The sequence below is a fragment of the Strigops habroptila genome, chromosome 2 (genome assembly GCF_004027225.2).
Source record: "Strigops habroptila isolate Jane chromosome 2, bStrHab1.2.pri, whole genome shotgun sequence".
Lineage (NCBI taxonomy): Eukaryota > Metazoa > Chordata > Aves > Psittaciformes > Psittacidae > Strigops > Strigops habroptila.
The window spans coordinates 71,420,005-71,447,942 of NC_044278.2; the positions used below are offsets into that span (position 1 = coordinate 71,420,005).

The window sequence follows — 27,938 nt, forward strand, 5'->3', positions numbered from 1 at the left end:
AGGACGGCGATCTCCCTGAAACAGGATTTCCATCCATCCATCCATCCATCCATCCATCCATCCATCCATCCATCCATCCGATGAGCTGTGAGTGCGGCCCCTCCAGGAGCTGGAATTGCAGCGGAGAACCTCCAGCAGCTTCGGGCAGTCTTCTCGCCTCAGCCCCTCCAAGTAAATCCACCAGTGCCTCAAGGAATTCCTCTCGGGTGCCTTCAGGCTGCCAGCTCTGTCCTGGTGGCTGCGCCGGGCGCTCTGGCAGTGGGACACGGGAGGATGCTGCCTTATACTGCCCCAGGGCACTGTGATGCTGCGCTGGCGGGGGGTGGCACTATGACACAGGGGTGACGGGGCCCCCGCAGCCCTGCCCAGCGCAGCCCTGCTGCTGCCCCTTTGCCCAGCATCCCTTGGAGAAAGGCCTTTGGGGTGCTGGCCCCAAGGCAGTGCCTGTGCCCAGGAGGCCCAGGGGGATGTCCCTGCCCATGGCGGCCACACACTGGGCACTGCTGCTGGGTGTCCCTGTAAATTAATCTGTACGTTCAGACTGTATCAATGAAGGCTTTTATACCACGTACGGTCATTTGACTGTGGCGATCCCAGAGGTGAAAGAAAGGGGTTTTGGTTCCCTCTCATGAACTTTGCAGAAATATAGAGAGCATACAGGATTTCCTCACCATTCCTAATCAATACACCAAGTGGCATTTGCTACTGCGCTGCTTATGGTGAGGTCTTCTTCTTGGAAAGAAGAATTTCAGAAATCTCTTCTGCGTTTGTTACACAGGGTGTTTAGATATTTGCTTGTGTTTATTAACATCCATGTGTCTAGTTTGGGGGTTTACCTCATGTATTACTACTTGCAACACTTGACTGACTGCTGCCTAATTCCATGTTCTTGATAGCTCAATAAAGTGTTTTGATCCCAATTCGGTTTAAACCATGCGGACCGAGCAGCTTTTCCCTGCAACACTCAGGAAGAACAAGTAACTGACTCGGTTGTGTAGAACAGTTTTAAAACCCTCAGCTAAGTTCTCACCTAAGGGTACAGTATGGAAGGCAGAGATTTAGAGATTGGCAACAAGTCCCCCCAGCACATTTGTTCAAATCGTGGAAATGCAGAACGGCCGCTGGTCTCTCTCCCATAGGCTTATTTCTTGAGTGGTCTATTGGGGTGGACTGGCCTCCCTTGGGACCTGCACTGCAGGTCTGCAGATAGCCCCTTAGAGCTATGTAGAGCTTGTCATGCAGGACTATATTCTACAGCCCCATCAGAGAAGGCCACTAAAGTGGTCAGGCAGGATTTCCCCTCAGTGAAGCCATGCTGGCTGTCACCAACCACTGCGTTGTTTCTCCTGTCCCTTAGCACACTTCCCAGGAGGATCTGCTCCAGGATCCTGCCCGGCACAGCGGTGCCGGGGAACAGCTCCCGAGAGAAGCCTCCACCCCCGGAGCGAGGCAAACCCCGCGTCCCGAAGCCCCGGTTCCGAGCGCCGGGAGTCCCCGCGGGAGCCCCGAGCCTCCGCCAGGCCTCGCCCGAGAGCCGCAGCTCCGCTGCCGCGCGCAGGGACTCCCAGTGCGCGGCGCCAGGAGGGAGGCACCGCCCGAGCGGGGAGAACCCGCCCCGGGGAGCGCGGGAGCAGCGCGGGGCGCGGCAGGTGGCGCCGGCAGCGCGGGCGGGCAGCGGGCGGGGCCTGCTCCGGGAGCTCTGCTCCGGCTGCCCCGGCGGTGGCAGCGGCGGCACCGGGCAGAGCCGAGGGGAGTGGAGGCTGCGGCGCGGAGCTCGCGGGGCACGAAGTGCCTCCGCTGGTCTCTGGAGGCGAGGGCGCGCCATGGGCAGGGCTGCGCTCCGTGCGCCCTGGTGGAGGTCTTCCTGCAGCAGGGGCTGAGCTGCGGGACGCTGTCAGCAGCTGGAAGCTCTCAGGGAAGCTGGGAGGGCCCAACAAAAAACGGAGGAAGTGGCAATTAACAACAAGGGCTTCCTCCTAAATCTGATGTCCCCACCCAGAACCGCTTCGCAGTTCTGCAGGGGGCTAATGAGAAAGCACCCACCACACCTAATGAGCATCCTGCTAATGCACCAGTAAAGAGGATCACTACTGGTGCCTCCAGGAAAAAGCAGAGGGTCATAGTAGTAGGGGACTGTACTTTGAAAGGCACAGAGGCACTCATCTGCCGGCCTGATCCAGTCTCGAGGGAGGTGTGTTGCCTGCCAGGGGCTCGGATCAGGGATGTTGCTGAGAGGCTGCCTGCTCTAGTAAGTCCCGCTCACAATTACCCCCTTCTAATGGTCCATGTGGGTGCTAGTGACATAAACAGCAGTAGCCTGGAGAACATTAAGAAGGACAACAGGGCCGTGGGAGAGGTGGTTAGGGGCTCTGAGGCTCGGATAGTTTTTCATCAATCCTCCAAGTCAAAGGTGAGGACCTTGAAAAGGCCTGGTGGATTTGGCAGGTTAATAAATGGTTAGAACGGTGATACCATAGTCAGGGGTTTGGTTACCTAGAACGTGGGACTCTATTTGATAGGCCAGGTCTACTGGAGGCTGGTGGAGCTGGTCTGACGAAGGGGAAGAGCTGCTTTTGTAGGAGACTTCCCAGGCTGGCCAAGGCAGCTTTAAACTTCATGTGTTGGGGGAGAGAGACGTCGATCCATCCCAACACTCCCAGTCAGTTGCCAGCACCTCCAGTAAATGCTAGGAGCGATGCAGAGCTGCTTCAGCCCATCCAGCCAATGAGTCGGCTTCATTTGGAGCTCGGCTCAGATGCCTTTATACAAAGGCATCTGAGCCCTTAGTACAGGGAATAAACAAGAGGAAGTAGACGTGTGCACAGCTACAGGGATATGATATCATTGGTGTCACAGAAATATGGTGGGATGGTTCCTATGACTGGAGTGTTGGAATGGAAAGTTACAGGCTCTTTAGAAAAGACAGGCCAGGCAGACGGGAGGGGGAGTTGCTGTTTATGTCAGTGATAGGCTGGAGAGTATGGAGCTCTGTCTGAGGATGGGTGATGAGGTAACAGAGTGTGTGTGGGTCAGAGTCAAAGGGAGTACAACGATGGGGGACATTACTGTGGGAATCTGTTACAGACTGCCTGATCAGGAGGACTCTGTGGATGAAGTGCTGTATAGACAGATAGGAGCAGCCTCATGCTCACAGGCCCTTGTGCTCATGGGGGACTTCACCCGTCCTGATAGCTGTTGGAGGGACGGTACGGCCCGGCACGGCCCGGCACAGGCAATCCAGGAGGTTCCTTGGTTTTGTGGAAGACAATTTCCTCTTGCGAGTAATGGAGGAACCGATAAGGAGAGGTGCTATGCATGACCTCGTGCTCACCAACAGGGAGGGACTGGTTGGAAATGTGAAACATGAAAAAGGGCAGCCTTGGTGTAGCGATCATGAGATGGTTGAGTTGGAGATCCTCAGGACAGTGAGAAGAGCATGCAGCATGCTCACTGCCCTGGATTTCAAGAAAGCAGACTTTGGCCTCTTCAGGAACCTGCTCAGTAAGGTTCCATGGGATAAAGCCCCAGAGGGCAGGGGGGCCCAAGACTGCTGGCCGATGACTGGAAAAAGGGAAATATAACCTCCATTTTCAAGAAGGGGAAAATGGAAGACGCAGGGAACTACAGACCAGTCAGTCTCACCTCTGTGCCTGGCAAAATCTTGCAGCAGATGCTCCTGGAAAGCATGCGAAGGCACATGAAAAACAATGAGGTGGTTGGTGACAGCCAACATGGCTTCACAAAGGGGAAATCATGACTGAGCAATTTGGTGGCCTTCTATGATGGCCACGGAACTGATGGACAGGGGCAGAGCAGTTGACGTCATCTACCTGGACTTGTGCAAAGCATTCGACACTGTCCCGCGTGACATCCTTGTCTCTAAACTGGAGAGACATCAATTTGATAGATGGACCACCCGGTGGATAAAGAACTGGCTGGATGGCTGCACACAAAGACTTGTGGTCAATGGCTCAATGTCCAGTTGGAGACCAGTGACGAGTGGTGTCCCTCAGGGGTCGGTGTTGGGGCCGGTCATGTTCAACATCTTTTTTGGCAACATGGGCAGTGGAATTGAGTGCACCCTCAGCAAGTTTGCCAATGACACCAAGCTGTGTGGTTCGGTTGATACGCTGGAGGGAAGGGATGCCATCCAGAGGGACCTTGACACGCTTGAGAGGTGGGCCGATGCCAACCTTATGAAGTTTAACCAAGCCAAGTGCAAGGTCCTGCACCTGGGTCGGGGCAATCCCAGGCACAGCTACAGGTTGGGTGGAGAAGAGATTCAGAGCAGCCCTGTGGAGAAGGACTTGAGGATGTTGATTGGTGAGAAACTGAGCATGAGCCGGCAGTGCGCTCACAGCCCAGAAAGCCAACCGTATCCTGGGCTGCATCAAAAGAAGCGTGACCAGCAGGTCGAAGGAGGTGATCCTGCCCCTCTACTCTGCTCTCGTGAGACCTCACTTGGAGTACTGCGTACAGTTCTGGTGTCCTCAGCATAAAAAGGACATGGAGCTGTTGGAGCGAGTCCAGAGGAAGGCCACGAGGATGATAAGAGGGCTGGAGCACCTCCCGTATGAAGACAGGCTGAGAGAGCTGGGGCTGTTCAGCCTGGAGAAGAGGAGGCTGCGTGGAGACCTCATAGCAGCCTTCCAGTATCTGAAGGGGGCCTATAAGGACGCTGGGGAAGGACTCTTCCTTAGGGACTGTAGTGGTAGGACAAGGGGTAATGGGTTCAAACTTACACAGGGAAAGTTTAGATTAGATATAAGGAAGAAGTTCTTTACAGTGAGGGTGGTGAGGCACTGGAATGGGATGCCCAAGGAGGTTGTGGATGCTCCATCCCTGGCGGTGTTCAAGGCCAGGTTGAATGGAGCCTTGGGTGACATGGTTTAGTGTGAGGTGTCCCTGCCCATGGCAGGGGGTCTGGAACTAGATGATCTTAACGTCCTTTCCAACCCTAACTATTCTATGATTCTATGATCACTTGAGTTATTCTGCTGAGTGTCTACAGAGGCTCCTGGTCAAACTCAGTTTGGCAAAGGAATGGCCAGGGAGTCAAGGGGAATTGCAGTCTTTCCTCCCATCACACAGAGGTACATAGTGCATGCCCCGAGACTCTTGGCCTTATGTAAATTAGGACGGGTCAAAAAAGGGATTCGAATGGTCAAGAAAGTATCTCTGTGCTAAAACTGTGGTACCTGAAATTACGCTGTTGTTCACATACTAGGAAAGAAGCTAACGGGAAGGCAAAAAGACATCAGAAATGAGACAGCAATTTCAGGTTACACTCACGCAAGAAGTGAAAAAGCCTCACGATGCTATTCTCAGCCTATGACTTAGGTGTTCACCACAAATAAGACAGACAGGATACTGTTAAAATAATACCTATGTGTAAAGTAGATGAAACTCACTATCGGTGTGTTTGCAGACATTTCTTTAGAGTTAAGTTGAATTCCCTCCGTGTTTGGGAGAAAGGAAGATAAATAAAAAGTGTGGCCTTCTTAGTGAAATCCAACTCGCTACATGAAGACAAACCTTTAAAAGAAACTTTTATTTGAAGAAAAGAAGAAGATTTAGTTGGAGAAGGGTCTGAAGTACCCGAACTTGAAATTTGTTAAGCTACATGGGGCAGTGTCTCTTCAAGCTGCTTGATCACAGCTGGTGGCATGTGTTGGAATGAAGGAGGTGGCACAGATGAGACAGGAGAGTGGCTCATCCTACCTTTCTTTTCTTTTAAATGCTTCGTTTTCCTGTGATAAATATATAAATTATTTCCTCCGGTAAACTAAATGATATAAAGATTGAACAGATGGAAATATTATAGGCATTTATCGTGATTTAACTGCAGCCAGCAACTAAGCACCACGCCAGCCGCTAGCTTGAAAATCAAAAAATGTGCCATGGAGGGAGTTGGCAGGAAGGAAAAGATTAAATAAACTGAGAATCTGGCCAGACTCATTATTATACCTGTACAGTGCTACTCAGGTCAACTTTCCACCAGAGTTAATGATTACTGGTATGTGTGACTCTGAGAGTGCTGTAGGAGAAAGATGTCTACTTCTCAGTTCCCAACACAGTTTTTCCACTGCCCTCTCAAATGAAAACATCTTGTAGAATATGTATGGCCTCCCCCTCCGTGCCACAAAATATGCAGATGTTTTTTTCACTTAATGCATTGCATTAGTGCCCCAAGGGCACCGCCAGGCCTGGCTGTCCCTGCCCAGCCTTTCCCCCCTGCACAGGGCCCAGGACCCCATGTCAGCCCCCCAGGCCATCAGCCCCTGCCCCAGCAACACCATAGAAGGGCCACTCTCCAGCTCCTCATAGCCAAGCCATGGGTCCCACTTTGCCTCAGCACATCCCTATCCCTGGGAGGTACCCAATTCTCCAGGGCTGGGGCTACCCCAGTGACCCCTGGCTGGCAGGTGGGATGGGCCCTGGCTGCAGGGTCATGCCCTGACACCTCATGGGGAGCAGCTGGCCCACCCTGTGCCCTGACGCTCCTGCTGCCCGGCACACTTCCCAAATAGCCACGGCCAAGATGCCATTGGATTTCACCCCACAGTCAGAATACTCTCTCCTTTTTGTGCTCTCCAGCTGCAGGTACCCTCTACAAAAGTCTCACAAATACCTTGCCGCATTCAATATCCTAGGTTTACTTCTTGCGCTTTAACTCACTTTCCTCATCTCAACTCTTCCTTAGCTTTTCTCACCAGCTTGCCATAAAAATCTTTCTACTTCCTAGAAATCTCAGTTCTTACTTACTCATTTTTCCTGAATTCTACCAAAACACCCCATATTCATCATTGCACTGTGTCAACAGAACCTGGAAAATCCTCCTAGAACAACAGATCATAGTTTCATAATAGTTTCATAAAACTATCACGCACAGAAACTACTTCTGGAGGACTCTGTTAATTGCCAGAGTCCTCCATATTAAGTAGAGCATGTAAGTAGTAACGTAGACGTAACATATTTGATAAACCTGGACAATTTTAAACCATTCCCTACAGTAGGGTGGCACATGGAAAATAATGTGTTAGTGCACAGTCATGAGATGTACAGGCTAGAATAGTGTAAGTGTGTAGGATTTGAAGTGTGATTTGGTAGAAGCAGCTGGGAATAAAACAATACAAGGGAAGAAAAGGCTTTGAGTCAGGACTCTAAAAAGTGTTTAGTGCCTCAGTGCAAATTTAGGTGCTTAAAATTCCCATTTAGCTGTTATCTATTACTGTAAAAAAAGGTCGGTAGCTAACTGCAGAAGGAAGTATCTCACTGTCTCCTAGGCAACTAAAGAAAAAAAATACACCCCGTCTGAAAACACCCACAGCACCTTGTCTTCAAGAAATGAGCTGCTCTGAGTCTTTTTCAGTGCTTCATGGTGTGCACAAGCTGGGCATACCTTAGGCTAGTTCACCTAGGAGTAGTTCAGAGGAGCATATTCCACGTCTTCCCACATGTTAATGTTCCCACATGTTAAATGTGACGATTACTGAACTTCAGAAGGTGGCCAGTGGAGAAAGTTTACTGTCTCTCAAGGCAGCAGTTGAGAGGGTACGTGGCCTGTGTGGCCGTGTTTCAGCTGAAACCTTGGCAGATGTAGGTGCCTGCTGGATTTGTGGTGATTGCACACCGTGTTCGTTTGTGTACCAACAGTGATCACCTGTCCTCTCCAGCCGGCCTGCTGGCTGTCCTAAACCTCCTGCATCAAGTCATGCTGATGGAGAAAAGCTAAAATGCTCTTGTCCTCTCCTAGTAAATCCATGTATGTTTTAGGAGAGTACTTTTGTCACCAAGCTATGAGATATGAGGAGGGAGGAACCAGGCAGTAATGTGGGTTAAAGAATACCTGCTATTGCTAAGTGAGGCTGTACGACTTACAGCAAGTAATTAAAGATTAATCAAGCTCTGGAAGGAAGCAAGAGGGCAAGAATGAGACCGTCTAGCAGACAGGGTGATGGCCCTCCCCTCACAGAATGGAAAACTTGGTTCTTGTTCCAAGGGCTGCTTATGTATTTTATATTAAACAGATACTAGAATAAGTGACCAAGATCCAAGTGTTTCTGCACACTTCATACACACCTTCCCTCATCCACTGATGAGAATCTCTAACATTTTCTTACCTAGTTAGCATTTACTTTGATGTAAAAAACAACTTCAGCAAGAGATCCTTAGAAGGTGTGCTGAACAGACTAGGGTGTTCCCATTAGGACACTTGAAGGGCATGGGAAATAAAACCTCTTGGTCACATCTTGCTTTCCAAGTGAATACTCTAACCATTCACATAATATGCTCATCAGCTCCTACCGTATATTTGCCTCTAGGCCTGACCCATAGAGGCTGTGACTGTCACATTGCTAGTTTTCAAAGTCCTCTCTTCATTATTAGTATTAGTTAAGGTTTACCACACTAAAGCCTCAATATCCCCATCTTCCTCTGGCAATGCCTGCTTTAGTAGCCCAGCAGAGGCAGATCAGCAGAAGCAAAAGTCAGTACTGAGGACTGACGTCCACATTTTACACATGGATTGAATACCTGTTAGTGATGGGAGCACACTGAGGTACCCTTAGGACATTAAAAACTGAAGCATCCAAATGATTACTTATTTTCTTAAAGCTGATGTACTCAGGCAGTGTTTGTGCTCACATCAGCACCATCACAACAGAATTTCATGGGTCAGGAAGGAAAGCTGGTGTCTTGGTGTCTGAGTGTGCGTGTTGAGAGCCAAAAATTCTCCATAGCTTATTGCATATATACTTTGGGAAAAAAATGGTGTCTCCCTGGCCAAATGGAACTCCTCAGTGGAGATTAGGTGGTGTAAGTGTGCAATGGCCATCTCCTCCGCTCAATTTGCCAGCATATTTTATATTAAATACAAACTGTTCTAAGTTTTCTTCCTTGCCACACAGGCTGCACGGTGTTTATTCTGGAAAAACACATTCCAAAACGTTACAGGGGGGAAAAAAAATAAAATTAAATAAAATTAGGAGGATCTGATGTAATCCGCAGCTGTTGGGGTGATTCTACCTGCATGATACGATAGGTATGTTGATCGCTGATACCATGTTTCCCCCGGGAAAGCCTGCTCCCGCCGTACCCTCGCCCTGACCACGGTGTCCTGTTCCCCACTTCAGCAAAACACGGGTGGAGGAGCCCTCAGCGCCCGCGCCGCTCCGCGCCGCTCCGCCGCAGACCCCGCTTACCCACCCTCCGCGGCCCCGGGGGACGGGACGGGACGGGACGAGGGAGGCGAGGCGGGAGCTGGCTCGCTCCGCGGCACGCTCCGTTAACGGCCCGAGTTCGGAGCGGGGGTCGGCTGCAGCCGCAGCACGCCTCCGCGGCAGCCCGAGGTGAGCGGAGGGGCTCTCCCCTTCCCGCCCCATCCCCCCGGGGCCGGGCAGCCGCTGGGGCGCCGGAGGGTGAGCGGAGGGAAGCGCGGGGCCTCTCCTCAGGGGAGGCGGGAGGGAGCGGGGAGGGAGGCCGCGCTCCGGAGCGGAGCCTCGGGTTTTGGCTGGGAGATGGAGCCCGGCTGAGGGCCTCCCGCAGGCCCGGCCCTGCTCGGCCGCGCTGCGCCGAACGCCCCGCTGCCGGGCCCGGGCCTGGCCTGCGGGCACGGCCGCGGTGGGAGACCGCTTTTCCCGGTGGGAAGGGGCGTTCGGGGGAGCAGGCCTCCGCCGGCGGCGGCCACCCTGCCCCTAACCGATGGGCCCCCGCGGGCGGGTGATGGCCCTAACTTCTGCATGGGCTCAGCTCCAAGGATGGAGTGAATCTGACAGGAAGAAAGGGAAGAATTGATCCAAAAGGGCTATCTCAGCCCGTACGGACTTTCTGTCCCCACTGAGATGCCCGGGCGGCTTGTGCCGCGCCTCAGCTTCACGATGCACCACTGCGAGGTTGCATTCTGTTAAAGCAGGTTTAGTTGGAGCAGCGTGAAACTCTGTACGGATATTCCTAACTAAATACATTGGTCGAGGAGAATAAACATATCCGCAGGTTTGGTTTAACTTTGCTGGCTTCAAATAATGTGGGGTTTTTTATTAAACCCATGCATCAGTGAGTTACAGACCCGTGTTGCCTGTGTGCTTTTTAAGGCTCCTTCTGCTTGACACACAAATTGGTAGTTTACAAAATTCCTATGCTTTCTACGTGAAGAAATTTCTCATATGTCGAATAGACAGAGCATGTGGTAGGCTAAGGTCTTTGGGAGATAGGTTTCATTATGTACAACTGAACAGTTCCTTTGACCAGGAAAAATATCCAAATACAAGTTTTCAAGGTTTTTTAAGGAATTCGAGGTGTGAACACTTTGGACAGGAGTCAGTATTTGAGCATTTTTTACAAATCTAGCTGCTTACAAATAAAAGTCTATTTAGACACTCTAAATGTAAGCGTGTCTGCAGAATCTAGAAGAGATTGAGGGTATATTTTCGTACCTAATTCAGGAGTTAGAGCAGTGCAAAATTCGGTGGTAAACCAGGTAGATCTATATTTGAGATACATCAAAAATGTTAAATAGATTTCTTTGAAGGTAACAACTGCTGAGGCCCTGTTTGTGCAAAATGAGGTGGCATCCTGGTTGGAGAAGACTGCAGTGTTACAAACACTGCCCAGTATCTTTCTAAACTCAGAAAATGTCATAAGTGGGAGTGGTTGAAAGCTGTGCCAGGGGAGGTTTAGGCTGGACATTAGGAAGCATTTCTTTATGAAGGGGGCGGTCAAACACTGGAACAGGCTTGCTAGAGAGGTGACTGATGCACCAAGCTTGCCAGGGACGGGCGGCAGAGCAGCTCCGCTCTGCCAGGGTGCATTCACTTGCTGGGAGAAGGGCTGAAGCTGCAGGGACCGGTGACCTGACAAAAAGGGAGTGCGTTGCTTGCACGTGCTTTGCTTCCCATCTGTGCTGGGGTGAGGAGGTGTGTTGAAAGCACCTGGAGAGGGAAGGTGTAGAGTTGTACACAGGGGCACAGGAGGTGCAGCAACATGAAGATGTACAGAGCAATGGCATGTGTATCCTGATGGTGAGGAGGTGTCACCACATCTGGGAGATGAGTAGGTGAGGCTGGAGAAGGGCCTGGGACAGCACACCAGTAGAGGAGTGTAATGTTGTGGTAGAGTGAGGAAGGTTTGTGGAGTAGCACAGAGGAGGGACAGGGTGGTGAGTGGGGAGCATCCATGCAGTGAAGTGAAATGTGTCTGTAGGGTGTCGTGTGTAGACTTCATAGAAGTGAAGGGAACATGGAGAGAGAAAACATACGCTGTGTAGCTGTGATAAGGGTCCGTATATGTCATCGTGTAGCAGAGAATATGTTTGTTGATGCGAGTCATGCGTGAAGACAGTAAAGATGCACTGGTGCCCGCGCAGGGGCCCGCGGGAGGGGGCTGGTTGGCGGGACGCTGCCAGGAGAACGTGGAGGTACTGCGGGAAGACGATGCTGGGATGGGGAAGTGGACGGGATTTATGCCGAGCACGGAGCCGAGGACCCGCTCGGAGGGCGGTGTGTCGGGGGGGGTGGTGTGCGCCATGTGTCGGGGAGCGGCGGGGCGGGCGGGAGGCGGCGGGGCCGGGCCTCACTCCCGCCTCTCCTCCGCGCAGGCCGAGGCTGCTATAGCAACGCGGAGGACGCCGGCGCCGAGCGGAGCCTGAAGGACGGAGCCCGAAGGACGGATCCCGGCCATGGTGAGCGCCGGAGAGGGAAGGCGGCCGGTGGGGTGGGGTGGGGTGGGCGCCGGCCCGGGCTGAGCCGTGTCTCTCTCCCGCAGCCCTTCACCGAGCGCGCCTACTACCCGCCGGCTGCGGGGGGAGCCGGGGCCGGCGCGGGGTCGGCGCCGTTTCCCGCCTTCCAGTTCCGCGAGCGCCATGAGGGCCCGGACTGGCGGCGGCTGAGCGCCGTGGACGTGTGCCGGGTGTCGTGGGAGGGGGACGTGGCGGCCCTGCAGGAGCACCTGGAGCACGTCACCTTCTGCAGCGCCGAGCGGGAGCGCTGCCCGCACTGCCAGGGCCCCGCCGACCCGCTGCTGCTGAAGCTGCTGCGCCTGGCCCAGCTCTGCACCGAGTACCTGCTGCACTCCCAGGAGTACCTCAGCGCCCAGCTCGGCAGCCTCGAGGAGGCCCTGCGCGCCGCCCTGGCCCAGCGCGACCAGCTGGGCAAGGAGGTGACCCAGCGCTCGCAGGAGATCAAGGCGCTCAAGGAGGAGTGCCGGCGGAGGAAGAAGATGATCAGCACCCAGCAGATGATGCTGGAGGCCCGAGCCAGCTACCACCAGGTGAGAGGAGAGGTCCTGGTGGCCCATAACGCACAGCTTGCCCGGGATGGGTGGCAGAGCAGCTCTGCTCTGCCTGAGTGCATTCACTTGCTGGGTGAAAGGCTGGAGCTGTAGGGACTGGTGACCTTACAAAAAGGGAGTGCATTGCTTGCAGGTGCTTTGCTTCCCATCTTTTCGGTTGGTATCACAGACATTTGGGAGAGTGCTGCATCATCTTTAACAAACTCTCCTTTTACTAACAAGTGCTCTTTATTCTGGGATTTGCTTTTGATGCATCTGAAGTGTGAAATACACATACATACAAAACCTGTGATAAATGTGTTGCTACTTTCTGTTGCCGTCTTTCCTTGTGTATCAACTACAGTCAGAAAACTCACAGGGCAAGTATATCAGAACTGGTGCTAGGCAGTAACCTACCTGTCTGCAAGTTACCACTTTCCTTCAGTAACATTCTCCAGGCACAAAGTTTCTGCTTGTGTGTGTGACTCAGAAGTGACTCAGGCATTATGTATGGTAAAGAGCCCCAGTGAGGTAGCTCATCCCTAACTCCACAACAATCTGTTCCTTAAGGGTTTTCTTAAGAGCCTTAGTACATGGCTGTTCTGTCTCCCTGTGTTACAGCACTCTGGGTTTTTTTGGGAGGGGTTTTTGTGGTCTGGGTTTCATAGTTTGGTTTAAATATTTTTTAGCTTCAGCATTTTTCGACAGGTTGCAGGAATGCAGATTGCAGCTTGAAATGCAGTCTGAAGTTTGGAGAGTACACTGGACACAGACCTGATGTGATTTTAGGCTAGATCTTTGTGTCTATGAGTTTAAAGTTATAGTTGGTTTTTTGTTGTTTTTGTTTTATTAATTCTTCGGATACTAATAGTCCTGATTATTGAAATTCTCCTTAATCGATGGAATAGTTGCAGTACAGAACCAATGCAAGTTTCCTTGTAGTACATCCAGTCTTATCCCGCAGTATGATACCAGTTTCAGCAGGCTGGCAAAGTTTATTATTTCAAGACATCAGCTAAGTTGGGTCAAGTGTTTCTGTAAGGGAAAAAATACCATATGCCCCAAGACTAGAGTTATACATATGGTAGACTTCATGGAAACTTTATCTAAATGCATTGAAGTCTTAAGGACAAGCTGGTGTAATTCTAAAAAGCCAAACAGAGCAGTTTGTGTGCCCTGCGTTGCACAAGAAGAGTGATTGCATGCATCATTTTATGTGTAAACTGAAATAATTCTGATACCGTGATTGCCAGCTAAGTATTTCCAAGTTTTCCTGAAATATTTCTAGAGTACAGCTGTCTCAGTGGAAGCTGAAGAACATGGTAGTGAACTTGGCTCAACACTAAGCTTCTGTTCAGTGGCATTACAATAAAGCAGACATGGAGAAGCTATTTCCCTTTTTTAATTTCATTTCATATAAAGTAAACATCTGACCTCCCCCTTTTTTCTTTTCTGTTAGGAAATTCTTGTCTCCAGAAGCTGTTTAGGTTCATGAGGGAAAAGTTAAGTCCAGGAAGTGGTGTTGAACAATTCTTGCAGTTCCTCCAGTGTTTCTAGGGTTCTGAGTGTGTGTGCCAAAGATAAATGAAACTCTTTCTAGTGTTTGTAAGTGCAGGGCAGCAGTGTGATCAGTAAACAATAATTGTGTTATAAACAATAATTGTGTGCTACTTATCCATGCCATGATCTTGGCTGGTTTGCAGTGCCAGGTAATAGGGGTTTTACTGGTGTTCCTGAGGGGGTACTTCAGATTCCATCCCCTCAAAGTCTTGTCTGTTTTGCAAAGAAGTCTGTAAATAGTTACTTGCCTTTTTTAGTGAAGATGCATTTTATGTTTAATGTAACCATGCTTTGGAATTCAGATTTAATGACTTTAACCCACCACCAATGTAAGTTTAACCATGAAAATTATAAAGTGGTACTGGTACCTGTAAGTCCTCAATTTATGACTCATTGGCCATGCCTTCATCTGAGTAATACACATTTAATTTTAAATAGTAGTTTTTCACTTTTTTGGTACTTTATTTGGAAATCTTACATTCTCATGCACAGTGTAGGCATAAAGTGCACATTGTGTCTAACACAGTGAAAAGTAGTTGCAAGAATAATGTTACATAGTTCAAAACCTGAATATTCCCTGTGTTAAACCTGTCTCCTGCAGTAAGAGCTTGCTTTCACTACCAGCAAGTCAAACTGCCATGAAGTTTGTGCTTGAATGGATAACATTATTTCACAGCCAATTTCATTTCATAAATCATGTACAATCTGTTCCACTGTAAGATCCCTCTTGGTTGGCAGTAATGCTTTGCTGCCGTACTCTCTCTCTTTACTTTGGTTTTAGGTTAGCACTTTTTTTTGCATTTGTTCAACAAAATTTGTCTTAATAATTCATGGCTTTAGAGTTTGCTGAAAGAGGTATTTAATAGGATACCTGACTATCAGTAGCAGTAGTGTAAATATTAGATGAAATCTGGGAATTTGATTATGGTGACAAGATGTTGAATCTGTTAAGTCAGTCACAGTCATATCACACTGATAAGGAAAAAGGCCTCAGCTGAGTATTTGTGGTTTATTAAAATATATTTATTTGAAAGAAAAGAGTATGAGAAAGAAGTAAGAAGCAACCCTGTCTAAAGTGATTCGGGGCTCTGATTCATGGTCTTACCAGTATGTTGCAATGCAAAATCTGTAGGTGTAGCTTCTGTCCTTGTACTGCCCATGTGTTTTAAATATTCTGAACATTACTGAGATGGACTTTGAAGGTGAACAAAAAAAAAAAAAACCCCAAAAAATTAAGTAGGATCCAAATTTGACTTAAAATATGACTTGAAATTAAAAAATAGTAAGTAAATTTTAGGAACAGTAATTGAAAACAGCTTTATGCTTCAGAAGGGTGCTAGTTAGCATACTGATATATGTACTTTTTCTTGCAAAATGATGTACTGTTACCTTATCTTGAAGCGTCTGAACTTCTGAAAACTCACTTATGTATAGTCAAACCCATCTTTTTGGGGTTTTTTTTACAGCCGTGTGGTGCTCTCCTTTGCTGTGATACAAGAATCTTAAGAATACCTGGGCTGCTGGTTGGCTGGAGTCAGTGTTTATTTTGCTGAATAGTGTTGTCTTACTTTTTCCTTATATACTCATCTCTTATCTGTGGTGTATATCTGAATTTGAACTTGGTTGGCCAGACAGATGTTGCTAACAATAACTAACATGGTTTCATCTTTTCTTTTGTAGTGTCAGCTTTGTGAAAAGGCTTTTATGAACTATTCATTTTTACAAAGTCACATGCAAAGACGTCATCCAGAAGAATCTCAAATTGGTATGTACTTTAATATTATCAACACAATTAAGATAAATAGTTTATGAAAGTGTAAATATAGTGAGGATGTGCAGTCCATGATTTTGTGTAACTGGGAAGAATGATTTTGGGTTCCATTTTTAGGTGGCAGATACCAATTTGTGTGAATGCAAGTAACACTGACTGACAAAATATATTTGGTGACATATGTTTCAGTCTATAGAAAATAATTAACAAAAAATTGTATGCCATATTTACAGTACCTTTTCAAACTAACATTCCCACTGAATACTTTAGTCAGTAGCAGAGTTCAGAGCACACTTTCGATGTGTAGGCATGTGTGTTATGAAGATGTGGGTAAAATGAATAAGTTGCACTAAGGACAATACATTTTGTGAATATATGTATTTATATGAATTATCAGTCATATAATAATCCAGCTCACCTGAAATCAGTTTGAATAGGATCAGACTCTTCTGAACTAAACTGACTGTAAAATATAGTGAGAAAAAGAAACTATCAAGAATAATCTAACTTCAGGTATCTATGATAATCTCGGTTGCTATACCACTAACTTACATACTTTTGCCTCTCTTAACTGAAAAATGTTTAGTTTGAAAAACAATTTTCTCAAAATTTCATTCATCTCTAAATTCTCTCCTTCCCATTAGGCTGTATGTTTGTGATTTATTGCTAAGGCCTAATAAGTATTGATAAATGGCAGTGATTAGAAATTACTTAGGAAAAAAGAGTATTTGGGAGGAGAAAGAGTGGGAAGAATCTAGCGGGGTCTGAACTGTAGCTTGTCAGGCAAATAAAAGAGCAGGAAGAGTGAGCGGGTCTGAGTAAGCGCCTGAGTAAGCGTTGGTATATTGGAAGAAGAAAGCTTGTGTGTTTTACACTTGATAAAAATGGTAGTGGAAGATGCTGCAGAAACAGTAGAATTAATTATCATATAAAGAATTAGTCTGAAATGGCTGAAATATGAGGGAAATACTCCATACAGTTATTTCTGAAATAATATTCTGCATTGTGCTCAGATTCCCAGATGATGGGCTAGTAAATCCTTGGTAAATTGGTAAAATGTTTCAAGATTAAAGATTGCTATAATTTTTGCATATTTAACATGGGTTTTTTACAGTGACATTCTTCTTGACTCATTCCAGATAAATAACGAGTTGTATTCCAAATGGATTCCTTACAAAAGTTACTTAGAATATTAAAATAAACTTAACAGAATTGAATTACTGAGGTTCACTTTGTCTTTCACGTGTCATTTTTTGAGCCTGTGTTGCTTAGATTACGTTGAAATTAGATTATAGAATACTTTTTCTTGTAAATATCGTATAAACTATTTCACGTCAGTGATACATGTATTTTCAGTCTTTGAGGATAAGTTAGCAGTTAAATACAGATGTATTTAAAAATATCTTTGGCGAATCATAGTAGTGGGTGGGAAGTGGTCTAAGAGAGTCACGCTTCATGAAGATGTGTGCTGCTGCTCTCTGCAGCATCTTCCACTACCACTTCACACTGAAACACTATAGAAATGCATCTGCAGTAAGTATCACATCTCCAGAAATTACAACAAACGTTTTCAAAATCTGTGTTTCCTTTGAACAGAGCAGAAGAGGAAAGCAAAGACAGACAAATTGCAGGATGAGATTGATAAACTGAAGGAGCAGTTGCAGCTCACCAAGTCCCAGTTAGAGGCTGAACAGCAGGCTAACATGGTCAGGTTTTCTAAGGTAACGTGCTAAGTAATGCGAATGTCTCAAAAGAATTAGTACTTTGGACTGTGTTCACTCATTTTTTAACTGGAACAGAACAAAATGTATCTACAGCTTTCCTGTCTGGCAGGGATGGTGCTTGGGCATTAGAGCATAGCCCACCCTTGCCTCCTGTAATTCATGGAATCATAGAATGGGTGGGGTTGGAAAGGACCTTAAGATCATCTAGTTCCAACTCCCCTGCCATGGGCAGGGATGCCTCATCGTAGACCACATCGCCCAAGGCTCTGTCTAATAATATAATATCTAATAATTCTAATATTCACTTTCTCCTTACTTTCATTTTAGACATATTTTAAATGAATACTCGAGGCAACACTTCTGTGAGCACCTGCCAGTTCATAAGATGTATGGCCTGTTACTGAAGCAAATAAAATTGCCTTGCTGTGGGGAAATAAAAGCTATTTTTGACATGATGATATTTTGTGATGTTTAAGTCTTTCTTAGATCTAACTGTGATTTTACATGTGACTTTATAAACTGAGTAGGATTTATTCTTTGCTGTGGAGAACTTTATTGTCTAACAGAGTTGTAATGCAGTTCAAGAAGGAGAGGCTGAGAAAAACCAAAGCAATCTAGAGCTTGCATGTTGGTCTTTAAACCCTTAGGATTTGGCTGACCAGAGAGCAAAAGCAGGAAGTAGTCTTAGCTACTGCTGTGTGAATGAAGAGACCTTAAACCAGAATGATTTAAAAGCAGTAATTATCTATTTGTAATCACATGCAAGGCTTTGTTTAGGATTATACTGAGTCTTCTAAGTATACTTACTGGCTCAGAAAGAGAAAATAGAATCTCTACGTTACTTGTATAAGTAATTATTTTTTTTTTAAGCTTCATAACTCCGGGTCATCTCACAGTTTGCATTTCTGTTTAGGTAAATACAATCAGATAATTTGCTATAGAAATAGGGGTGGAATGTTTTTTTAACAGGGCTTTGTGCTTCAGTTTGAGGAGCAAATTCTTGGCATAAGAGACAAATACATCCCATGGTTGAGTTACATGCTGATCTTTGTATTGCAGTTTGCCCTGTATCACATTCAAAAGCAGTGTTTTGTGGTTGTTAACCTCACCTGCGAGAACCTTCTCCCAATATTCAGAACTTCTAAATGGCTTTCCTAGTAGAGTGTGAGGATCTTCAAACATAAAGCCAACCATTATATTTTGAAAGAAACCTTGCATTTTGAATTTAAAGGAAATAAAGAAAACACACCTTTCGTTAATTATTTTCTTCCTTGTTTTCAGAGGAAAACCTGGTCTTCAGTAAAACACGTAGTGTTTCTTTCCCTGAACACAGCTTCAGGCTCTCCTTTCTCCAGTCCTCTTGTTCCTCTTTTCTCAGGGCCATTCAGCTTCCTGTTTTGTTTTGGGTTTTTTTTTCCGTTTTCAAAAGTACTGAATTGCCAAATGAAGAGCGTGGGTAGAGTTTCACTTGGGAAAGCAAGCCCTATGTGGACATGTGCTAGGTATGCTACTCATTCTGTACCTCGCTTTTGAGAGGTACAGCAATAACATATTTCTCCTGCCCATAACAGATTGTTTTTCTTATGAAATGGAACTTGGAGTATTTGTAACAGGGCAGTGTACATTTTTTAGTGCCTTAGGGGCCTATTTTGAAGTCACTTGTTTAGCCGAGACTCCTGACTACAAGTGGACTACCTGAAATGTCCTGAAGCTGCAGCCTGCAGTGTTACACAACAAGGAGCTTTCAAAACTTCTGTGTTTTTCTGGGATTTCAGGGAAGATAGGAATGTGGAGTGTGGCTGGTTGCAGTTTGTCTGCCATGACTGACACCCACTGTCAATTCAGGTATCATTATGCTGTTGTCTTTTGACAGAAAGAGCAGATCTTTCCCCTGTGCTTTTCTTAGGAGGACCACTACTGGAGGGAATTTGGATGAAACCTGTTATACTTCCAATTTTTGGTCCCTTCTACTCCTTTGAGGTGAAAGGATACAGAAGACCTCATTCTTCATGACTGTACAATGATTGCTTGTTATAGTTAGCCAGAGAAAAAATTCCAAGTGAATGCTGTGATGGAAAGGTGTAGAGATTGCCTACAAAGTGTGTATATTCTGGGCAGTGAAATGCAGTACTTTGAACAAGTTGAGGACTATACAAAAGTGAATGACTAGATAATGGAATGATAAAAGTAATTTAACAGGTAAAGTGGGTTAACTGTATATGGGGAAAAAATAGTTCTAACTTTGTCTACAAAATGATGGGCTCTGAGCTGAGTGTTATTACTGAAGGACAAGATCTTAAGGTTGGATAGATACATAGTTCCATGGAAGTGTCAGTCCAGTGGTTAATAGCAGCCAGCAAAGAAAATCAAATACTACAAATTAGTCTGAAAAATGGCTGTGCAAGCCACACCCTATATACCATGTGTGGGTTTAGTCCCTTCATCTCAAATATGATATGATAAAATAATAAAAGTTATGGAGATGGGCTACAAAGATGATCAATCTGTATGTAGAGTGACTGAGCATGCTGAGAGTTGTCAGTCTAAAAAAGAGACAACAGCTCGGTGGAGATGGAGGGCGAGATACCAATGCCTGCAAAATGATGAGTTACATAGAGTGAATAGGTATTAATCATTCACTTTCTTTTCCAGTTCAGGACTTGGCATCCATCAAATGAACATAGCAGGAGCCAGATTCAGACCAAAAAAAACCCCAAAACTTGGCTCTTCATTCAACTTGTGGAGCTCATTGGCAAAAGATGTTGCAGTTGCTAAAAGCTGACACAGCCACAAGGGATGACTGCAAAAGTGTATGAAGAGAAATGTATTGAAGGTTACTGAGTTTACAAAACTCTGTCTGGCTGAGGAAGTCCTCTGAGCTGGAAACAGTTGGCAGCTTGGAGACTATTAAGGAGAATGTGTGTGTTTGCTTGCCCTGGTATTATCTTTTCCCACCTAAAAGCTTATGGCCTCTGTGAGAAACAGGATATGGCCTCTGTGAGAAACAGGATGCTGAATTAAGTGGATCTTTGATATGACCAAGTAAGGTTGTTCATCTGTTATTCAATGAAAAATAATGCACTACCAAAATGTCTTAGTATAATATAGCAAAATGTATAGTTTGCTAACCCAGAATTCTTCTGAAATGGGTGGGTTTTACGTTTTTTGATGTGACAATATTGCCCAGTGAAAGTGATTGCTTCCCACGCATAGTTTGTGTGCTTGAATTGGTATTGCATGGGGGGAAAAATAACAAATAATGTTTTTTAAATAATTTCAGGAATGTGAACAGCAAAAATCAAAAGAAGAAGAAATTCTGCAATCATTTCATAAATGGAAAGAGGAGGAAAAAGAGAAATTGGCTGATGAAATAGAAAAAGTGAAAGAGATGTTTATGAAAGAGCTTAAGGAGTTATCGTCAAGAAATTCAGCATTAGAAAATGTAAGTGATTTACATTTTCCAGCATTTTAAGGCATGAATCCCTTTTAATAGATGGCAGTGAACTTCACATATTTGAAATGTGATGTAGTCATCTTAGAGGTCTTCTTACAAAACTAAAAATAATGGTTTGATGGCAGCCATAATTCTATCTTTATATACTGGTACTTTATGAACATAATTTCAGATCTTTTTTAAATAGCGCTGTTCTAGATGAATGAATTATGCTTTCAGCAACTATGTCAGTTTTTTCTTACTCTTCAACCTTTGAATGCCTGTTTGTAGATGAGTAGATATGATTGCTGTCTGTCAGGTGTTCTTACATTAATATTCTCGTAACTGGCATGGAGGTGACTAACCTCTGGATTATAGTCCTGACAGTACAACCACATGTGTTTTCAATGCATGCTCTAGAAATGCTTTCCAGAGTTTTCACCAGCAAGAGAGCTGTAGAAGTATAGCTGGGTCAGAAAACAAATATGCAAAGCATTACCGTAGCAGCTTATATTTTGTAGCTGCTGTGTCCTGTGTGCGCTTGCAAGGCATGTTTATGTTAGATGTATATATCAATAATACGTGAAATTCGATAAATGCTGCACTCCTGATAAATGTGAAAAGTATCTGATGCAGTCTCTGTACAGTTATGTTTAAAGTAAATTGTGTATTAAATAACAAAATGTGTATGCATGTTTTAATTTCTCTCCCCACCCTTGTCCCCCACCTCCTTCTAGCAACTGGTAGAATTACAAAAGTCGAATATGCCACAAAAATCCAATTTAGGGACACTGAAAGACAGCCAGGACTTTACAGAAGAGGAACCTCAGAGTCCTCAGGATTACCGCGACGTGGTCAAACTTCTTGAAAAGCAGGTAACACTATAACTTAATGCATTGCTTTTGACAGACTACTTGTGTTCTTTTTATTTTTGTACATCTCTGAATAGGATTTTAAATACATAAATAAAATTCTCATCTCTCTCAAGGCCCACAGTAGCTTCCTTTTGAAGATTTACTATTATTTAATACAATTTTTATAATGGAAATAGAGGCATTATTTCACTTATCCTTTATAAATAAATGAATTGTTATTTATTTATTGATATTCTCTTATTCTTTGTGATTAAGTATAACTAGCTTTACCCAGTATGGTTGCAGTTCAATTCCAGAGGGGTCAAATAAAGCATTTATGTCTGCTCATCTGTGAGGCCACTTAAGAAAAATTGGAATTGTCCATTATCCAAGATGAAAAAAAAGTTGAGAAACTTTCTGACAGGATTTGTCAGCGTGTGGCTTTTGAGCCATATGAAGCACTTCAGCTTGCCAGGTTCAGCTTCTGTACTGGGACTATATCGTCTGACCAGCACGGATGCTAGTGCTGGTGCAAATCAATTGGACAATCCAAAGTCCCACCTGTAGGAAGGATTGAGCTAGAAAGGGCCACAGGGGCCAAGGTCGTTGCATTGCTCTGAGACTCACCTGTGTGTCCAGGTTGTTCCTGTTAAAAAAAAAAAAAAAAAAAAAAAGAGTTGTGAGGCCTTTGGAAATAACCACAAAGCTTTTTACTTCTTTTTTTGACACTTTGAGACGTGCATTATATATTTCATGGTTCTTGGGATGTGAAGGTCTTTGTATATTGCTGGTATCATCCGGACGTTTGGGTACTTCACTTAGTTTTACTTTATGGAGATTTTTTTATTTCATCAAGGAAGACTCACTTCACTCTAAAACTCATATATTAGTATCTTTTTTAATCAACATTACACAAAATGCATTGTTAATGAGTGCTTGAGATGACATTATTTGGGGGGAAAAACCCCTGCTCTTACTACTGTTATTGTTAATACACAGAGATGCATCAAAATACTTGTGTAATTCTTAGTTACAGTAACTATAGATACAAATTAAGAAGCAAATACGTAGTTTCTAGAGTGATTGGTGAGAAAACCAGGCTTGGATATGCATACTTGGATGTATAAAACATGCTAATGACAGTTCTAGGTCTTAAATATGGGGTTACTCAAGCTTCATATCATCAATAATCTTTTCAGTACTTATGCTTTATTTAGAAAAGTAAAGCTGAATATATATCAAACTAAATTGTAATGTGTTATTAAGAAGAAATGAAACTGCATATATCAAACTAAATGATAATGTGTTGTTAACAGGAGTTAATATTAATTTCCTCTGCAGGAAAGTAAGTGGACATCTAGAATACAAGCCTTGAATCATGACCATGAGACAGAAAAGTCTCTCGTAAGTGGCACAGCAGACCAACTAAAAGGAGACTTTTTTCTTACTTTATTACCCTTTCAGTAGTCCTTGATATGCTATAATACATCTGTTGGATTAGAAAGCCTAGATATCAAGAGCTATAAGAGTGTATCCTCTTAGACTTATTTATTATCTCTGTCTTTCTGTTATGCTAGGAGCTTGACATTTCAGTCAAGGCCAAGGTTGAAACAGAATTTGTCATTTAAGAATCTGACAGACACTTGAAACTGTATCTCTCTTCTGAAGAGCATACAACTAGTTCTTCAAGGACTGTGTTATTATACAGTGTTTTCTGTGTTACATGGATACGCTGGAAAGTTGAGATATAACTTGCCAACATGTTGCTTTCGCCTGCTCTGTACCTTCTGCTACCATGTACCTGTGGAGTACGTCTCAATCTTTTTTCTTCTTTTCTCTCACTTCTCTGCTGCTTTTTTAGTTGTAGCTTTCTAATGCAGAATCTGTTCAGCTTTTCCAGGAAAAAATACCATGGCATTTTATTTTGCATCAGTTTATATATTTTACTATACAAAGCTTTATTCCTCAGATTTTTTTTATGTCTGCATTTCTTTTTAATCTCTTGCCTGCTTTGTTTCTCTTGCTTCTTTTCCTTTCATTTTCCTTTCATCTGCGTGACCATGTAAGAGCTGAGCAGATCATAGTGGTCTGACCAATGCTTCTCCTCCTCTCGCAAGAAAGCAGTGGGGAGGAACCATGGAACATTCCCCAAAAAGGATGTAGTTAATGATACACCCACATACAATGCAAGAATAGAATAAGGGAGGAGTAATGTAAGTATTACTTTTGGGATGGTGCACTTAAAACATATTGTTCCCTTTCTTCTACATTCAGAGCTAATAGGTTTTTCATGCAAATTCCCATCTCATCTCCTTGTTTGATTACATTATTTGATACTGTTTATAACCAAATATTTTTATAGAGTCATATGCTTTTTCCTGCAATCTTATTTTTAGGCAATCTCAGCAATGTGTATCTATGTCCCTTTCTTTCTATTGAGATTTAGGTAGTCTTCCTTGTGTAAGTAAAAAGTGATGCAGACAGCTGTAATATATGCAAATCCCAGTGAAATCACAGGAGACATTAAGGTTTTTCTGGGGAAAAAAAAAAAAAAAGAAAAAAAAAAGGAAAAATATTGAAGCATGACATTTCCTTGTTTAAACTGTTCAGTATTAAAGTATTTTCTGTAATAATATGAAGTAACTTTTCTTTTGATTGCTTTCTAGCTACTGTCACAGATTGAGAAGCTTAAATTATCAGTGAGAGAAGACCTGAATAAAAATAATGCCTTTTACAAGAGGAGGATAGAAGAATTGGGGCAGAGGCTTCAGGAACAGAATGATCTGGTTATTACTCAGAAGAAGCAGGTCTGTTTTGTGAAGCACTCTATGTTTCAGAGAGCATAGGACACAGAGAAACATTTTACTAGCGTTTGGTCTTTGATGTATCTCTGGTTGCATACTGACTGTGTGTCTGTATGGCTTGGGCTTCTGTTTGAGGAATTGAAGTGTAGAACATTGTTTTAATCATAGAATTGCTTAGTTTGGAAAAGACCCTTAAGATCATGGAGTCCAACCATAAACCTAGCACTGCCAAGTCCACCACTAAACTATGTCCCTAAGCACCACATCTACATGTCTTTTAAATACCTCCAAGGATGGGGACTCCTCCACATCACTGGGCAGCCTGTTCCAATGCTTGACAGCACTTTCAGTGAAGAATTTTTTCCTGATACCCAATCTAAAGCTCTCCTGGCTCAACTTGAGGTCATTTCTGCTTGTCCTATGGCTTGTCACTTGTGAGAAGAGACCAACACCCACCTCACTACAACCTCCTTTCAGATAGTTGTAGAGAGCGATTAAAGTCTCCCCTGAAGTAAACAACCCCAGTACCCTTAGCTGCTTGTCATAAAACTTGTTCTCTAGACCCTTTATCAGCTGCATTGGTCTTTGGACATGCTCCAGCACCTCATTGTTTTGCTTGTAGTGGATTCACAAGTTTATTGTTTTCTTCAGATTGAATTACAGCTAGATAGTTTCCTCTACACTCTCAGTTTCATTCAGTGCATGTCTTGCATGTCAAATAGACAGAACTATAGAGCAGACTGGAGAACTGTTCATACATTTAAAATAAATGTGTAATTAAGTGTTTGCCTGGAGTGGAGCTAGGCTTGCAAAACTGAACATGAATTGCTGAAGCAGAAAGTATTGAAGCTCTAAGTGCTGAAGTGGTCTATAAGCCCGCTCTCATTTCACTTTATGGCTTGTAACAACAGGGCGTACAAAGCGTAAGTCCACATAAGACAACAAACAGAAATAAGTCTTCAGCATGAATGAAATATGCATTAAGCAGTAGAACAGAGTTCCACAAAAGTAGTATTTTTTTCCCCAAATCATAAACAATAATTCCTGTTATGGAATAGTGCTGAAACTGGGTATTTTGTAGTAAATGTTCATTTTTAGATATTGATCATTTACATTTGTAACTATTCATTTATCTGTCTTTTCTATTCTAGATAAAAGAATTGTCCACAAGATCAATTGCAAACATTAAACCATATGATGGTAAGTACAAACTTTAAGAAAAATCAGATTTTGTTTCTGATTTCAGCAGCTTGGCTGAAATAAATGTTGCAATTCATGAAAAAATATAGACATCAACTTTCCTAACTAAATATTAAAATCAAATCAGTACTGGCAATTTGTGTTTCACAGGGTACCTACCCCTTTTCATGTCACGATTTGCAAAGTCTGTGTTTTGTGTCTGTAAGAACTCATAATGTAGAAAGATGATTGCTTGAATAGTGAAGAGATGTGAAATGTAGCAACTTTATTTTGTATTATGTAAGCAACTTGAGGCTTTGCTTTATGAAGTGTCATTTTAATTGTTTTTTCACGCTTGGCTATCCTTAGGCTGCAGAACTCACAAAAGCCAAAATACTGAAAGAGTAGAAAAAATTATTAGTTTTTCGTTTAGGGTACAGATGTTCAAAGAATTTTAAGAACTCTGGCATTTTTGTCTGTGCAGTGCTTTAACACCTGAAATCTTACAAGTAACTAAACCTGATAATAGTGTTTTAGGATGTAGTCCTGCACCACAAACATCCATATAGGTGATGCTGCAGTTGCAGTGACTTGAAAGAAGTTTATTGCAATAGATGATGACATCTGAATTAATTCTGATCCCAATTTGGAAACCATCTTGCTTTACTGGCAAGACATTGGTTTGAACTGAATCTAGCAGCAGGGAGCAGGTTAGTTTGAGGAGAAGGTAGTAACAGTAAGGCTGTACGCATTTTCAGCTAGAGCTTCTGATATTCAGCCACGCTAAAGAACAGACAAGTATAAGACCATGGCACACAAGTGGCTTTGCTCATAGGCCCCAAGCTTATCTGAGGACTGTAGAATTGAAATGGTGATTCACTCTAAGGCTACACTCTATACGTGATATATATAGGCTTTGTGCAGTAGATCCTCTTTGGGGAATATAAGCCTTGATCAGGCTAGACTTAACTAAGAGGCTTTAGGCCAAGACTTCTTCACTGGGACACGAAGACAGCATACAGACGTGGCCAACGAGATGATCACATTGCAGTTCACTGATGATTTAGTTACTGGTTTCTTTTCCTGATTCTGGAAGTATTAGAAACATTAAGCATATGTAAAGACGTACTCTTATATTGTGGAGAACCATTTTTTACTTTTTAAATTATTTGTTTAATTTTTCTCCATTAAAGCAAAAAATTACATGATTTATAAATATGATTAAATATTGCTATATTTTAGAATCTGTATTTGTGTGTTATTGCTTACTATAATACTTTTTTTTTTTTTTACTGTTATGCTATTTTAGTGAACACCACTGTAGAGCATCTTCAAGAATCTAAACCAAGTCTACAAGTGATGCATGGTAAGGCTTTTTGATAGCTCCAGATCCAGTACTTTCAAATCTCACCCTCTGTCTTCTCAAATGTGTTGCTTGTGAAATTATAACTGTAAGAGTAGTTACATTGAAAGAACATACTTGGAATTGCTTTGCTGTATGTCAGCATTGAGAATTCCTATCAAATAATTGTAAAGATGCACTATTGAAAAGAGTAAATGAAAACTGAAAGAAAATAATTTGAGAACATTTCCTAGCATGTGTGTAGTATTGAAGCACTTTAAGGTAAATGAAACTAATTGAGGAAATGAAATGTCATTTTCTTATAGAAAATATGCTTATCTGGTATATGCATACACTGGATAGGTATATATATGTACTGGGATTTGTATAGGGAAATATGTCAAGATGTTTGGTTTTAAGTCTTGAAATACTGTATTTTTCTTGTGAGGTCTAATGGCAAGGAGGAAAAATACAGAAGAAGAAACAGTCAAAATAACCATGCAGATAGTTCTTCCAGAGTATATCATCTCTAGTTAAATATAGATCATTATTTATTTATTTTAACTTGGGGCATTGGAATATTGTTTAGAATTGGGGGGAAGGGATGAACTTCCATTTACATTGTTTTGTACCTAGTGAAAATAGTTTTCTTTCTTTCTCAGTATGCAAATTAATGGAGAGTATTGTTACCCTACCAATATTCTGTGATCACGTAATTCTTTATTTGCATTTTAAGTAGAAAAGTAATGAAAAATGAACTTGGAGCAAGTAAAGTGCTTAAATGTTAAAAACCAGTTTAGTCATTGGAATCACTGAATTATAATTAAATATTTTTTTAATCATTATGTCTCTTAGTTTTAAAACCTGTCATAGGGAGACAAAATGGAATTTGTGTAAGAAAAATATACAGAATTTATCTTGTACAACAAATGCAAGAAGTTCTGAAAAAGTGTATGGGAAGAAGGGCAGTGCACAACAGAAGCTTTCAATGTAACTTGATAAGGAAT

At 43.6% G+C, this 27,938-nt stretch overlaps 1 protein-coding gene across 4 annotated transcripts in view; it reads left to right on the forward strand.

Annotated features, from left to right (window-relative positions):
- Positions 1 to 9,127: 9,127 nt before the first annotated feature.
- The window catches only part of DZIP1 (DAZ interacting zinc finger protein 1), a 36,326-nt gene continuing 17,515 nt past the window's right edge, over positions 9,128 to 27,938 (forward strand). For 3 of the 4 annotated variants that reach the window (XR_003990127.1, XM_030476878.1, XM_030476880.1), the window contains exons 1-11: positions 9,128 to 9,350; positions 11,594 to 11,677; positions 11,761 to 12,264; positions 15,505 to 15,589; positions 17,192 to 17,316; positions 20,600 to 20,761; positions 21,490 to 21,627; positions 22,948 to 23,010; positions 24,273 to 24,413; positions 25,562 to 25,610; positions 26,899 to 26,955. Coding sequence is in view for 3 of the 4 variants with exons in the window: in XM_030476878.1 (XP_030332738.1) it covers positions 11,675 to 11,677; positions 11,761 to 12,264; positions 15,505 to 15,589; positions 17,192 to 17,316; positions 20,600 to 20,761; positions 21,490 to 21,627; positions 22,948 to 23,010; positions 24,273 to 24,413; positions 25,562 to 25,610; positions 26,899 to 26,955 (1,327 nt within the window). In the remaining variant the exon portion in view is untranslated. Of the gene's footprint in view, positions 9,420 to 11,593; positions 11,678 to 11,760; positions 12,265 to 15,504; positions 15,590 to 17,191; positions 17,317 to 20,599; positions 20,762 to 21,489; positions 21,628 to 22,947; positions 23,011 to 24,272; positions 24,414 to 25,561; positions 25,611 to 26,898; positions 26,956 to 27,938 lie in introns of all 4 variants that reach the window. The other variant, XM_030476879.1, reaches the window with a different exon arrangement.